General features: G+C 32.5%; 1 protein-coding gene across 3 annotated transcripts in view; it reads right to left on the bottom strand.

The window, feature by feature from the left end:
* scel (sciellin) overlaps positions 1 to 13877 on the bottom strand; it is a 32764-nt gene extending 18887 nt beyond the window's left edge. For 2 of the 3 annotated variants that reach the window (XM_087266205.1, XM_087266204.1), the window contains exons 1-16: positions 13801 to 13877; positions 10829 to 10870; positions 8278 to 8392; positions 8060 to 8122; positions 7875 to 7961; positions 5294 to 5329; positions 4757 to 4801; positions 4598 to 4666; positions 4365 to 4445; positions 3018 to 3080; positions 2885 to 2914; positions 2731 to 2802; positions 2597 to 2656; positions 2390 to 2443; positions 639 to 668; positions 508 to 555 (exon numbers count right to left, since the gene is read on the bottom strand). In XM_087266205.1, coding sequence (XP_087122331.1) covers positions 508 to 555; positions 639 to 668; positions 2390 to 2443; positions 2597 to 2656; positions 2731 to 2802; positions 2885 to 2914; positions 3018 to 3080; positions 4365 to 4445; positions 4598 to 4666; positions 4757 to 4801; positions 5294 to 5329; positions 7875 to 7961; positions 8060 to 8122; positions 8278 to 8392; positions 10829 to 10862 — 887 coding nt within the window. In that variant the 5' untranslated portion in view covers positions 10863 to 10870; positions 13801 to 13877. The remainder of the gene's footprint in view (positions 1 to 507; positions 556 to 638; positions 669 to 2389; positions 2444 to 2596; positions 2657 to 2730; positions 2803 to 2884; positions 2915 to 3017; positions 3081 to 4364; positions 4446 to 4597; positions 4667 to 4756; positions 4802 to 5293; positions 5330 to 7874; positions 7962 to 8059; positions 8123 to 8277; positions 8393 to 10828; positions 10871 to 13800) is intronic. The other variant, NM_001005304.1, reaches the window with a different exon arrangement.
* Between the last annotated feature and the right edge of the window lie 1886 nt (positions 13878 to 15763).

Genomic DNA, 15763 nt, shown 5'->3' with positions numbered 1-15763 from the left:
TTACACACGTCCATAAATGTTAATGCATCGACTTTTCAAAGTGCAATACTCACTACTCTTGAGTACTTTTAAAAAGCTACTTTTTACTCAAACTTTGGTTAATATTTACAACAGATACTTTTACTTTATTTGCTCTACATTTTCAGGCAAGTAATGGTACTTTTACTTGAGTATGATTTTTCCAGACTCTTCCACCACTGCATCACAGAAATAGTAATTTCTGAAATAGAAACTTCAAGCGTCGTCATCAATTTTAACATGAGATTTTTTTTTTCTAACCACATCATGTGTAGTAAAGTTTAGGGTTAAGAATTAGATGTGGATTTAATTTTAAGATAGGATTGATGTTTAAAAAACAAGTAAATATGTGGGTCATGACTTAGGGCTCATCTTGGAGTCACTTTAGGAACAAACAACAAGCGTAATTTTTAACAACGAACACTCTTCTTAAAGTCTTGTTTAGTTGGACTGAAATTGGATGCATGGAGTTTTCTTTAAGGTTCTCACCTCTTTGTGTTTGTGGATGTAACATCCTCCTTGGTATAAGTCTTGATGCTAAAGTTGCAATTAACAAAGGTTAATAGAGTAGTTTGATTATTTCAAGTTGGTCATGAATCTGTAATCAAGAACTACTATACCTTGTGGTGGTCTTTACAGGTGAAGCTGGTCTAAACAACAAGAATAGTAGGTTCAGTGTTAATACACAAAGACAGAAATTATGACAATATATCAGATTACACAGAATTTACATAGCATATTTTGAGTGTTTACATGACAGTATATGAAATAAAAAAATCAAATTTTTAGCATATTTAAGTGTGTTATTAAACATTTTATAAAACAGTTACTGTATGAAACTATACAGTTGGTCACCTAAAAATCTTCTCTGCTTGTTCAAACTATTTATTTAAAATATTTTTTTAATAAAATGATATTTATTTTTGGGGAGGGTTGGGGGGCAACTTAATTGTTTTATGTCCAATCCACTTAAATTTGTAAAAAAAAAAAATAAAAAAATAAAAAAATAAATGACTAAAATAGCTTAATTCCTTATATTGTCCCAACAAAAAAAGATATTGTATGAAACCTATCTGTTATGATCTCTAGTAGTTGCAGATAGCTACAGATTAAAAATCCACCAGTTTATGGATTACAGATCCAGTCATGCACCACACACACTCACACCGGTTCCTGATCCTGGCTGATTGCAAACACACAGCCGGAGGATTGTCAAAGACAATTAAATGGACTTTTTAAACCACACACACACACACACTCATGGCTGAGTCTTCTTCATCTGTCAAATTAACATTATGGCGGGTTTTCCTTGCCTTGTTCTGCAGTGTTTTTGACCTTAGCCTTGTTTATTTGTTTTTTTATGTTGCCTGCTGCCTGCCTGTATTCGACTACGACTATGGATTCCCTGTATACAACCATTTGCTCCTGATTGTGACATTGCCTGTCTGACCATTCTCTGTTTAATAAACCTGCATTTGAATCCACATTTCCCTTGTCAGGGTCTCCCGTGTGACACCAGCATTTATTATAGTATAAAAAGTTAACCATATTTTATTAAGTACACTCATGTGTCTTTTTCTCCCTCATTCACTTACTTTCCCTTGGCTTATTCCCTTCTTTAACAGGGCTTGCCAAACTAAGAACTGTTATGGAGACACTTCATATATACCATGGGGCACATTCCCTTATTTCACACACACACACAAAATACATTTATATAGACTTTTATTGTGATGTCACCATTTGTCACTATTTGTACTGTAAATTCACAAATGTTAATGAGTGTGAAACTAAAATATACAGCCATTGTGTATTTTCTGTAGTTTTATGTGAAATTGTGTACTATAAAGGGATTTTTTTTGTCCCTTGCAAAAAAAAAAAAAAAATGAAAATATTTATTTCATAACTTGTGCCTAAACTGTGGAACAGTTTTTCTAACACAGTTTGGGAGGCAGACACACTCTTTCCTTCTAAATCTACTAAAGACACATCCCTTTGCACTAGCATGCAAATAAAACACAAACATGCACTTGCACACTACAGCCAATTTAGTTATCCAATTCACCTATATCACATGTCTTGGACTGTGTGTAAAACCCTAACACATGGAGCAAACTAACACGATCATGAGGAGAACATGCCAACAAAAAGACATCCTGGCTCAGCCAGGACTCATACCAGGGACCTTCCTGCTGTGAGCGACCATTCAACCACATACAGTAGGTTGTTTTATTCTTTGCATATTTTTGAGATTTAAAGTAAACAACAAATGCATACTACTTAAAGACTAATTCTAATAGAAGAATATATGATAAGACACGTTTGATTTCTTTGTATTTAGCATGTTCTCTCCATCAGATGAGGCACTTACGTATCAATGACAGTCTTTGATGACTTTACAGTAACCACTTCAGTCTTGGAGTCACTTTAGGAACAAACAACAAGTTCATTTAGCAATAAATACTAGATTTTCAGTTCAGATTCAGATCAGCAGTGGAACTACAGAATCATGTAGAAGGCTGAGGTTTAAATTCTTATTAAAATACGTTATTGATTGAGTCATTTAGATACCACTTACCTGATTTCAGGTTTTGTGTTAGTTGTCATGATTGATGATGTTGGTGTGAGATTCTCAGAGCTGTGGAAAAACATTCAGTGACCCTTTTTGTCATAAAGTAACTGAAATCAAAGCATGCTCTGTAAGGTTCTCACCTCTTTGTGGATTGGACAGAATAGGGTGTTGTTTTAGCTGGTAAAACGTCCTCCTTGGTGTAGCTTTTGATGCTTGAATTCAAAACATTAAGATGTTTAGAAAGTCAAAGAAATCACAGTCAGATATTTAAAAAAAAGGCTATGCTTACTCTACCTTGTAGTGGTCTTGACAGGTGAAGACGGTCTACACAAACAGAATTAAAGGTTTATTTTTTTAAATACACATTTAAAAAAGTACAAATGCAACTAACAATAATTGAATTATGAGCTTCTGCTTTAACACTCACCCATCAACAGTGTCCTTTGATGACTTCACAGTGATGTCCTCTTGTCTTGTTGTTTTGTAGTCACTTTAGGAACAGATAACATGTGCAATGAGACATACAGAGACCCTCAATGCTATATGAAAAGTTCCTAACACAGATTACTGAGCGTGCTTTACCAACATGGCAGAGCAAACTGAAGATGACCTGTACTTGAAAGCTTGCATTAGAAAACGGTCAGTTTACTGTTAGGAAATCCACATCAGGCAAGTTTGATGTATGGTAGTCCTTGTCATGCGTTATAGAAGCAAATAAAACAAATCCTTATGCAATGCAATAATACAAAGTTTTACTCTTTAGCAGTCACAATACTACAACCTCAGGTTCAAGGTGGCACTCATTTCTCATCACGAAGGGGCAAACAAAACTGACATTTAGCCTACAGTCTTTGCACAACCTACAGTTTTATCTGTTTTCTCTTTCTTTGGTAGTACCCAATTTAAACTTGAGATTTTGAAAACCAGATCTAAATTTATTGACCTCTATAGACTTTTGCCGCCATGTTTGATCTCTCACAGGTTGCTGCCTGCATTTCACTTAACAGCCACTGGTGTCACTAATAACAGTTTATAAATTCTACATAAAGGCCATTTAGTTTTGAATAGTGTATCTACGTTTGTCACACAGCCACTTAAAATGTATAAAATGCATTTTTAAAAGTGCCAATTTCAATTAAATTGCTCTAAAGAAGATAATTTTAAAAATCTGTCATCCTTTACCCACACTTCACTTGTCACAAACATGTTTGAGTTTCTAGTCACACTTTATTTTGATGGTCTGTTTGTTGAATTAAGGTTAAATTGCATCTACTTGCCAGCTAATTTTCATTAGATTAAGTAGACTGTTACGTTGGGGTTGGGATAGTGTAAGTTGACATATACTTGCAAAGTTTCTTATTATCAGTTAAATATCGGTTGAAGGAGCAGTATTAACAGATATTAAGCAGACAGTCTACTAATACTCAAATGGACCATCAAAATAAAGTGTTACCGAGTTTCTTTCTTTAAAGATATTTTAAAAACCTTGGAAATATGTAACCATTGACTTCCACAGTGTTTTTTTTTCCCACTATGGATATCAGTGGTTACCAGTTCTAAACATTCCTCAAAATATCTTATTTTGTGTTCAACAACAACACAAAATAAACTTGTAAATGTTTGTGACTACTTGAGGGTGAGAAAATGGTGAGGTGTTATTACTTTTGGGTGAACTATGCATTTAATATTCATTATAATGCAACGACACACACCTTTAAGTGTAGAGCTCAATTAAAATCTATGATCAAATGCTTGTTAGAGTGAACTGATTTACCCTGTTCTCCTGGTACTTGAATCTGCCGGGTTTCTATCAATGACTGTCTCGAGTTTGGTAGATGATTTCACCACATCCTGTCTAGTGGAAAAATGATTAAAAAAACAGTTAAAATAGCAAAAACTGCTTTAGAATAACAGAAACTGTTTGGATTGATCTTGTCATTCTTTACATTTCCTCTGACTGTAAACTGAATAGCACAACACATATAACATATTCTCTCAGTATCTTACTTGGTAGTGGTCACAGTCGTCTCAGTTGTCTTTGTACCATTTTTGACTGTTGTTGTCGTGCTGGTAGTGCTGAAAGAGTGATCATTATTTTTGTAAGAAGCCAGTTATCATTCATCTGACATTTAAACGGGTGTGTCTCGGAGACTTTCGAAGCATTACCTTGTCCTGGGCAGCGATTTCACGGATGGTTTATTTAATGGGGTTCTGTAGGGTTGGGTTGGAAAGACAAAAGAGCTCTTAAAATGTTTTAAATTCCCATCATTGTTGAATTCTCATCACTCTTCCGAACAGTAGTGACTAGTTTAAAATAGTTCACCCAAAGAGGAAAATTATCAATCACTCACACTTATTACTTGTATTTCTTCTGATGAACACAATAGAACATAATTAGAAAAAAAAATTTGATTGCTGGCACCCATTGACTTTAATAGTATTTTTTTCCCAACTGTAAAAGTCAATGGGTGCCAGCTATTATCATTCTTTAAGTTATCTGCTTTTGTGTTCAGCAAAAAAGAGGCAGTAAAAAATAATTCATTTTTGTCTGAACTATCTCTTTAAATGTACAATCATGTTGTTTGTTAGATTATTGTATTGTATTAGTGTGTTAAACATATTGTACTAGTTCATAGATTTACAACTGTCTGATTTACAACTTCTGGATGGATGAGATGGTGCAGTGATAAGCGTTTGTTTTACCTGGTTTCATTCAGCTTGTCTTGGCTCCCACCAAATCTACAAAAGGAAAACAATCATATAAGACCATAGCACCATATCAGAAGCCACGTCTCACAATTAAATCATAAACGTGATATAAACAACCAATTAAAAAAAAATTAAGTTCAATATTATCAGCCCTGCCTTAAGATGTTTTTACAAATTGATTACAAAAAACATTCACTCCCTTTCCTTTAGCTAATTCTAATAGTCAATGACTGAGAGGTTTGTATGTTTGATTGAAGGTCTGTTATGGTCACTTGAAAAACAATTACGACCGAATAACATTTAAAGAATCTGCGCAAAGTGCTCATTACTGTCTCTACACTTATGATTTTTAAAGCTGAGTGTGAATGAGGTTTCAGTGCAATGAACCATTCTCACTGATGGATGAAACAGAACAAATGTCTTAATGCTGAACAGCCTGCTGTTCAATTCAGTAAATGGCTCAGAGGTTGCCTCATTCCCTGTGCAAAGATTTGCAGAGATATGGGTGAAAGAGTTGCAACATGCTGCAGATGATCCTTGTATCGAAAATCTGTTAAAAGACTGTTATGGCAATTCTATGGGTTCTACGCAGTTTTGGCGCCCCTAGAGATGTTATTAAGGGCCCAAACGAAATACTGCAGAAGACCTATTGGAACCCACATGGACCCAAGATTCTCACCAAAATCAGTCAAGTTTGGTGAAGGAAAAATCATGGTTTGTGGTTACTTTCAGTGTGGGGGCGTGTGCGAGATAGATTGCAACATCAACAACCTGAGGTATCAAGACATTTGTGGTACTCATTGCATTGCAAACCACAGGAGAGGGCAAATTCTTTAGCAGGATAGCGCTCCTTCTCATACTTCAGCCTCCACATCAAAGTTTCTGAAAGCAAAGAAGGTCAAGGTGATCCAGGATTAGCCAGTCCAGTCACTAGACATGAACATTATTGAGCATGTTTGGGGTAGGATGGAGGAGGGGGCATTGACGAGAATCCAAAGAATCCTGATGAACTCTGGGAGTCCTGTAAGGACGCTTTCTTTGCCATTCCAGATGATTTTATTAATAAGTTATTTGAGTCATTGCAGAGATGTATGGACGCAGTCCTCCAAGCTCATGGGAGTCATACACAATATTCATTCTTTTTCCACTGCACTATGGCTTTATATTCTATACTGTACATAATTTCTGTTAAGTGACAGACTAAAAAATAATAATAATAATAACCTTTTATGGCAAATTACAGTAAAAAAAAAGAAGAAAAAACTAAATTATGTTTACAAATATATATAGGTAGCATCAACTTAATCACAAACAATAAGAAAAAAAAACAAGCAAACAAAATAAAAAATAAAAAAAGCATACCAACAAATAAAAAGGTAAATAATAATGTGGCTCAACAAAAACTACAATTGTACAATCTGAAGCACACAATACACTCTACTTTGCACTTAGGAATGAAAAAAATTCATTTGTTGGAACAAGGACTTGGTCTGCGGTTGACAATAAAACATGTTATTGGGTATATTTCCTAAATGGGTCCTAAATTTTCTTAAACTGGTTAGATGAACCTCTAGACAGTCTAATTTTTTCCAACTTTACAAAGATGAGGACATCACGGATCCACTGTGTTGGGGTTGGATGTTTCTGATCCTTCCACCTAAGCAATATTAGTTGTTTGGCGTAGAGCACAATAAAAGCTATGCAATCAGATTGTACTTTTGTAAGATATAGTGACAGATTTTTGTCTAAGCAAAGTCAGACTTTACTGTGCTAATTAAATAATTAAAAATCAAGGCATGGTCATATTTCATTTGGTAAAATAAATGTAATCTAGGGGCCTTTGCCTTTCATATAAGCCACTTCTGATACCAAATGATCAACTAGAAGTCAAGTTATTATTTGTTGTTTCTAAAACTTGGATAGGCGACAAGACTTTTTCCAGGTAATGTATGGCTCTATGTAAATAGCCTCTTCATATAAATGCAGTGTCAAAAAAAATGTAGAGTTGAAAAACAATTCTTACAAAATATCAAAATTACTGAAAAATAGCTGCATTATGCTTTGTGATCTGTTCATAAATAAAATAATTATGATCCCCCCCCCCCTACAAATCACACCTTATATCTTGATCTGAACTAATTATTTAGAATTTATGCCATATGATTTGTGATAATTTAAGCTTTAAATGACTTTGCATTTCAGTTTATCCTTTTCATTTCCAGTTTTGTTATGATTTCCATTGTCATAATAATAACTTGTATGTGTTCTGACATTTTGTTTGATAATTGTGATTTTTTTAAACTAATCATTTGACATCATTGACTTTTCATGTAACAGTTATATCCTCTAATATCATAATTTCAACCTTGTATATCTCAAATTTCCAGCTTATATCTCACTTAAATAAGTTTTCTTATGAGAAAAAGGCTGCTAGAGAGAAGTTATATAATGTGTTATTTGAATCAAATTTGTAAACCAGAGTGTTGAGTTCTTTGCATGTTGTTATTATTAAGCTGAAGATATGTATATGACAAAACTTAACAATTTTACTGTGTGAAAGTGCTGAATGTGTTACCTTTTACTGAGAGCTTGAACAGAAGAGCCAGGTGAAGTAGTGACAGTAGTGGTTTTAGTCTCAGTTTTGCTAGTTTTATCTTGAGGGCTTTGTTAAAAAAAATTAAAAGAAGAACATAATGTCATATTCAGTATAAAATGGCAATGTGAGATCAACAACTATGGCATTTAAATAAGATTTAAAACCTTGTGAGGCTTTCATTGGACTTGTAACGGCTCAGAACAGTTTTCCCAAAGTTCGTCTCTTGTCTGTTGAGAAATGAGAAACACAAGTTCTGTTTATCACTGGTTTAGTCTGCCAGAGACATATACGTCATTTGAAACATTTACAGTATAAGTCTATTACAGAGGTGATATGTTAAACAAGATGTTCTGTCTGGATAATGAATTTGCTAAAAACTTACTCCACTTTCTGGTCTTCGTTCACATTTGACTTGATCCAGCTATTGTCTTTTAGCAGGGATGTTTTCTTTTTGCTTTCATTCACTGGATTAATGGATCCTGTGCTTGAAGTTGTGCCTGTTTTGATCAAAAATAATATTAATAACTTGATTATGGATGTACTTACACCTTGCAAAATCTACAAAATGTGATTTTTTTTGTGTGTCCACTTTTGTTGTTGTTGTTTGTTTTGCTATTGTAGTTGGAGCTTCAATGATGGTCTTTGGATGTGTCTGTATGTTTCCATCCAAATATGCTTATTAGATATGCAAAACAATTATATATGAATTTTGCATAAAATGTATTTTTTTTTAAAGAGAAAAAAATCTTCACTCCCTGGTGCCAAATATTAAAAAGTACAATGGTTTTTCTGCGGTAGGAGAAGCATCTGGGTTTTATTTTTGTAACTCTTTTATTTATTTTATAATAAATGTGCTGTGGCTTTTGAAGGCCTGCATGGGACCGCTCTTTGGGAGCACATTTGTTTCTGGAAGGTACAAATACTAAACCACTTTGATGATGGATTTTGGTTAAGGGATTTTAGACTGACCAAAACAACATTTCAGATGTATTACAAAGTGGTCGGTCCACTGGGTTTTTTTTTTTATTAAAGTTCACGCTTATTTTTATTACATGTTCTGTTAAAATGAAACAATATAACTTTTGTTGAATGGTCATGCTTGAATTTATTTGGTAAATGTGTCTTCATCATAGGCTTTGTGTTGTTGTTTTGGAGGGGGGGGGTAATTATCATGTCTTTTGTTGAAATTTGTCTTATTTGTTTTAAAGAATTATTATTTGTGACACAACTAGACTCTGTGAACCATTTTTATGTTATATTGTGCATAAATTTTGACTTTGACTTAAAACATGAACTTGGGGGCTCGTCCGGGATTTTCTACATATTGATTTGTGAAACTTTTGCATTTTTGCTGTATAATTTAGCGTTTTGTTTAAAAGATAAAAACTAAACAATACTGTAAAAAATGCTGTCTCAACACAAATCAGTTAACTTAAATGTTTTAATAAATTTAAGTGGATGGGACATAAAACAATTAAGTTGTCCCAAAAAAACTTAAGAATTGTGTTTTCTCAGCTCATTTTAGTTTGAAGCAGCAAAAATAATATTTTGAGTGAAACACAACAGACTAAAGAGGGATCATTTAGGATTTACTGACTCGAATAAGATGTTTATTTAACTTAAAGTAAAAAAAAAATATATATATATATATATATATATATATATATATATATATATATATATATATATATATTTATCATATTTCATATCATATCATATCATATTTAGATTTTATACATACATTTTTTACAGCCTTTCAGAGAAGATTATCCTACTCAGCTTTTTTATGTACATATTCAAAATGTATGCACATCTTGTCATTTCCATTGAGTATTTTCATGTGATGTTCCAAAATGTGATATGATATTCCATAGCTTGTGTTAATTAAGGTTAGCCATCTTGTATAAATACCACCCCAATAGCCACACTCTCTCGCCTTCGGTTCCCAGATGTTTGGAACACCACACCTTACATTAGTTTTTGTTCAGTTAATTTAAAAAAATCCAACACTTTTATAGTTTAAGTTTAGTATTTTTTTAGTTATATGAGACTCAACTCTTTTTGTTTTTTGGGAGCATGATAGAACTTTTTAACATTCAAGATTGAAAGTGTGAGGCTTTCTTTTTTTCCTTTGGAGGGGTTGTCATGTCTTTTGTTGAATTTATTCTTATTTGTATTAAAGTATCATCATTCGTGACACCATTAGACTCTGTGAACCATATTTATGTTATATTGTCCATAAATTTTGACTTTGACTTGTAACATGAACTTGGGGGCTCGTCCAGGATTTTCTACATATTGATTTGTGAAACTTTAGCATTTTTTTTTGTATCATTAAGCTTTTTGTTTTGAAGATAAAAACTAAACAATACTGTAAAAAAGGATGGGTTCAACATAATTCCACAAAATCAATTAAGTTCATTTCATTGTTTTAACAAATTAAATTGAGCATAATTGGATTGAACTTAAAACAATTAGGTTGTCCCAAAAAAAACTTATAGATTATATTGTTTCAGCTCATTTTAGTGTCATCAAACAGCAAAAATAAGTTTTTGAATGAAAAAACAAAAAACTAAAGAAGCATCATTTAAGATGTATTACTGACTACTATAATATGTTTATTTATCTGATATTAAAATGTATATATTTTAAATTTCTATTTTTTTCACAAAAGGTTTTCACAGACTATAAGCTCTAAATGCATCTCGCTACTTTCTGGAGTGAGTATCATCTGAATTTACAACTATCATTTTCTCTTGTAGACTAAATGTCTCTTCTTTAAATTATCTTATTCAGTTTATTACTATATAAAAAATCTATAATAATAATAATAATAATAGTCAACATTTTGTAGATTCTGTAAGGTATATGTACACTTTTGACTTCAACTGTATTTTTTATTTTGAGAACAATATATTTAGTCATTTTCTCACCTGATTGGCTGTTTGATTTTCCGGTGAAAGACATGGTTTACGCTGTAAAATGGAATGCACATTATTATGTTTAGTGTGTCATGCTAGACTATCCACAAGGTGCCAATAGCTAAAACACTATGATTTTACAAATCACGGTTAATACATTCCATTCTAATAATACATTTGTCTATCCCACGGTGATGTTTGATTTTGCACTGCCCTTTAACTCTCCTGGTTACACCCAAAACTAGTCTGTCCTGATGCCTGTAAAGACACACCCTGTTTAAACACCTGCCAACAACCTGTAACCATGGCAGCATTCTCATGCTTGGAAAGAAGCTTCACATACAATAGACATCACATGCACTAACATCAGCTGACAGGTTTCACTGGATTTTATGTGGGAAAGTTTGTAACTGCAATAATGATATTAACTATCATTTGGTGCTTTTCATTTTTAGTGGCTGAAGATCAGACATCCTATTTTGCAGTGTGTGCATTAAAAATACAAACATGATTTCATATACACAGACAGCATATTGAATGTAAGTGAACAGCACTTCATGCGTGATTCACATGTGTTCCACGTGTTATTTTAATGTTAAACTCATGTGATATTTATGTGTATGTGTGTAACATTTGTTTTTATAATAAAAGGTCTTAAAATGCAAACAACTTATAAAAATACATCCCATAATGTAAATAAGTTGTCATTTAATAAGAATATGTCAATAACTCAATTTTGACAAAAATGTCAGATAGAACCTTATAATTCTAAGGTGACGATATGGAAAGTCTGTTTCTGATGTTTCAAATAGTTTTGTGAAAATAAAAATTATGGGCAAAATAATTATTCCTTCAACGTAATGTTCTTTTATGTTCCTTTAAACATTCCTATTCTGACCTACTTATTAAAATTTATTTAAAAAGTAAACATAGTAAAATATACATAATTAACAATTATATAACAATTTCCTGTAGAATTTACAGTAACTTACTGTCAGACGTTTACTGTGAATCAAACTTGCAGTAAAATTACTGTATTAATATTTTTGTAAATATACAGTATTTTGTAAATATGAAAATTGAAAATAACTTAGATAAGAGACTTCTTAACTGCAACGTGTGTTCATACAATAAAGAAATTTACTTGTTATTCATTGTCTATTTATCTATTTACTGTAAAATAGTACAAATGGTAATTTACTGTATTTTTTATGATTGGTCAGGTTTTATGCTCGTTTTTGTTTTTTACTGTAATTCAGTTTAATGTAATATAATATAATGTAAACATTTATATTAAATTGATATTACAGTTAAATCTGCTGTAATTTACAAAAAAAAAATAGTTAAAACTATTTTGGAGCTGCAGTTTGAGTAATGTCTAGATAGGATACACCTGTGGATACACACATCAATATTGCATTATTTTTGTAACACTGTATTACAATAATTAATATTTTTACAGTACTGTGACGGTTGGGTTTAGGGTTGGGGTGTGGGTAGGTGTTAATAAAATACAATTTAATGGGTAATTTAACAAATAACATAAATAATTATCTGTACAACTACTGTTTTTACATTGCTGTTACAGTCGGGTTTAGGGTTGGGGGGTAGACGTTAATAAAATACAATAAATGTGAAATTTAATAAATAATACAAATCATTCTCGTTAACTTCCAGCTGCAACTGTATCTGAATTCAAAAACCATATATGCCATCAAATTGTTCGAAATATTAATTCATCCATTCATGCGTTTTCTTTTTGGCTTAGTCCCTTTATTAATCTGGGGTCGCCACAGCGGAATGAACCGCCAACTCATCCAACATATGTTTTACGCAGCGGATGCCCTTTCAGCTGAAACCCATCACTGGGAAAAATCCATACACACTCATTCACATACATACACTACAGACTGTCTTTGGACTTGTGGGGAAAACCGGAGCACCCAAAGCAAACCCACTTGAACACGGGGAGAACATGCAAACTCCACACAGAAATGCCAACTGACCCAGCCGAGGGTTGAATCAGACCTTCTTGCTGTGAGGTGATCGTGCTACCCACTGTGCCACTGTGCTGCCTTGTTCGAAATATGCATGATCAAACACCAAGTGTTTCTGGTGCAGTGTTACACTGAATGACAATTTAGTAAGTGTATTTGTAACTCATATCACAGCAAAAATGTATGATAAATGTTCTTCCAAATTTCAAATAAAATTTTGTCATTTAGAGCAATTAGTTTTTCAAAAAAATGTTTTTTTTTTGTTGTGATCGAAAATGCTGGCTCATTCCTCCAAATATTGATTTCTTAACTCTTAACTTAAAACATTAATATTTTGACTAAAATGTCAACAAATATTTCCAAAAATAAATACAAATATGTCTGAACGCATGTAAATATTTTTGTTATTTTATGCCTAAAAGAAATTGTAAATAGAAACCTTTTTATTTTAAACTTGGAAAACATATCAACAGTTTAGAAAATTAAATAAAATGTATTTCTAACTCAAACACAATTATATGTATTACGCATTCATTATTAAAATCTTGAGGTTTTTTTAAAAACTCAGACTATTTATAAATATCTTTGCTAATTACAATTATGTCTCCTTAAATAACAAATAACTTTCAAATCAGTTAAAAACATCATTCAGGAAACTGTACTAATACTGGTGATGAAGATTTGTCTTTTAATACGAGAAGAAACCCACTGTCAAAGTTTTATCTGAAATTTTGTCAAATCCAATGTTGTGTCCTTCAGCCTCACCTTGACAATCAAATACTCAAAATCTGATTTTCATACAACAGATACAAATCAGTATAATACATTTTAATAAAGAAACAAAAACATTTTTAGACACAATCGCATACTGTTAACCCAAAATCCCTTTCATTTTATAAAAAAGGAGACAATTTTAACCATGAAAAAAGCTGAAGAGAATTCAGACACATATAAAGCATACAGATATGATATAAAGAACAGTCCTACCTTGGTATTTCAGGTGTGCGCAGGATGTGATTGAAGTTGGATGAGAATAACAAACAGTTTACTGCTCTTCCCGTCTTACATTTTTGACCTGGGCAGGGGAAAAAATAGTGTGGTGAAAGGTGTGGCTTGAATACGTATGACACACCGACTAGAGCAACAGAACCTGAACTGTCAGCAATGTGGTTTACTGTAGAGGCGTGTCTTTACGAGGTCTTTTCCTTCAGCCGGGAAAGATGAAAAGACAGTAACTAATGAATGTCATTTGGAGAACAGCAGACGATTGTTTGACATAGGGAACTATTTGAACGCAGCCAAAACAACCTTCGGGCAGATACTGATCGAGATAAGGCGGAAGAAAAGTTGTTCAGGTCTCATTCTCAAGGTTTAAAAGTTCACCATTCTAATTGTTTATTGCTTATATTTTTTTAATAGTTATTCACTCACAGTTAAATTCATTCACATGTCTATCTGTTGAGGCAATTGTGCAAAACATTATTGATATACTTGAGGAATTTTTATTTCAGCTTTTGAAACCGTCAACGTCCTTTTATAGAACAAGGGTGTCCATACTCAGTCCTGGAAGGCCGGCGTCCTTCAGATTTTAGCTCCAACTTGCCTCAACACACCTACGAAGATGTTTCTAGAAAGCCTATTGAGAGCTTGATTAGCTAGCCCAGGTGTGTCTAATTAAGGTTGAAACTAATTTTCGCAAGACAATGGTCCTCTAGTTCGGACACCCATATGTTTGCATGCATTCCTAATAGAAGACAAATCTTGTTTAAATTATTAAAATGTTTTGTAAAATGTTTATTTTACTCATTTATTAATTCTTTAAAAGTTTAAACAATACAGATTATCTCAAAGTACACTACACTGTATTTAGTGATGACTTACACTCAATTTTATTTTTGCTGCTTGTTCAATACTTATTACAAATTAGTTGAATCAACACAGTTCTTAAATAGTTTTTTTGTTCAATTTACTTAAATTTGGAAAAACACTAAAAATTAGGAGAGCCCAGGGCACAAAGTAACAAGAGGTAAAACTGTAAAAAAAAAAATTAAAAAAAAATCTGCTATTTTACTTTTTTTTTTTTTTTTTTAAGTGCCAGAAATAAAATGGAAATTAATGGCCATTAAATTACAGAAAATTCTGTAATTTAACATCCTTTGCTTTACAGTAAATTTCTGTAATCTAACGGCCGTTATTTTACAGTAAATTTCTGTAATATAACATCCGTTGTTTTATGGTAAATTTCTGTAATCTAACGGGCGTTATTTTATGGTAAATTTCTGTAATTTAACGTTTGTTGTTTTACGGTAAATTTTGGTAATCTAACGGTACAGTAAATTTCTGTAAGTTAACGCCCTTTGTTTTACGGTAAATTTCTGCAATCTAACGGCCCTTATTGGTAAATTTGTAATTTATCAGCCATTATTTTTCTTTTTTTCTGGCAACCCATCTGCTGCAAATAACAGCCGTTAAATTACGGAAATTTGCCATTAAATAACAGACGTCAAATTAAAGAAATTTACTGCCAATGTAAATTTAAGGAAATTTCTGTAATTTAACGTCTGTTGTTCCATGGCAAATTTCTGTAATTTAACGGTCGTTATTTAATGGTAAATTTCTGTAATTTAATGACTGTTATTTTACTTTTTTTCAGCACTCCGGAAAAAACAGTAAGGTATTTGCTCAGGGGTAACCATGGCATGCTTCCCAGGTTTTTACCACAGTATCGGCAGACGTCTTCCTAACAATTATTTAAAAAATGTAGAAAATTTGGATGAGAAAAGTACTTTTATTTTGCTCTATTTTTTTTTTATCTGTGAAAGTATGTACGTAAAATCTTATACTGTTGTGATTACCATCTTTTAGGTTAAAAGATGTCAAAAAAACACATACTGCTAGCCAGCCTTGGGGGAGGACACGACACAGCGGGGTAACAGGGTCTTACAAAAAA

This window comes from Danio rerio, chromosome 9, assembly GCF_052040795.2.
Source record: "Danio rerio strain M-AB ecotype USA chromosome 9, GRCz13ab, whole genome shotgun sequence".
Taxonomy (NCBI): domain Eukaryota; kingdom Metazoa; phylum Chordata; class Actinopteri; order Cypriniformes; family Danionidae; genus Danio; species Danio rerio.
Note: the sequence above shows the minus strand (reverse complement) of the source record. Positions and strands in the feature narration are given on the sequence as shown.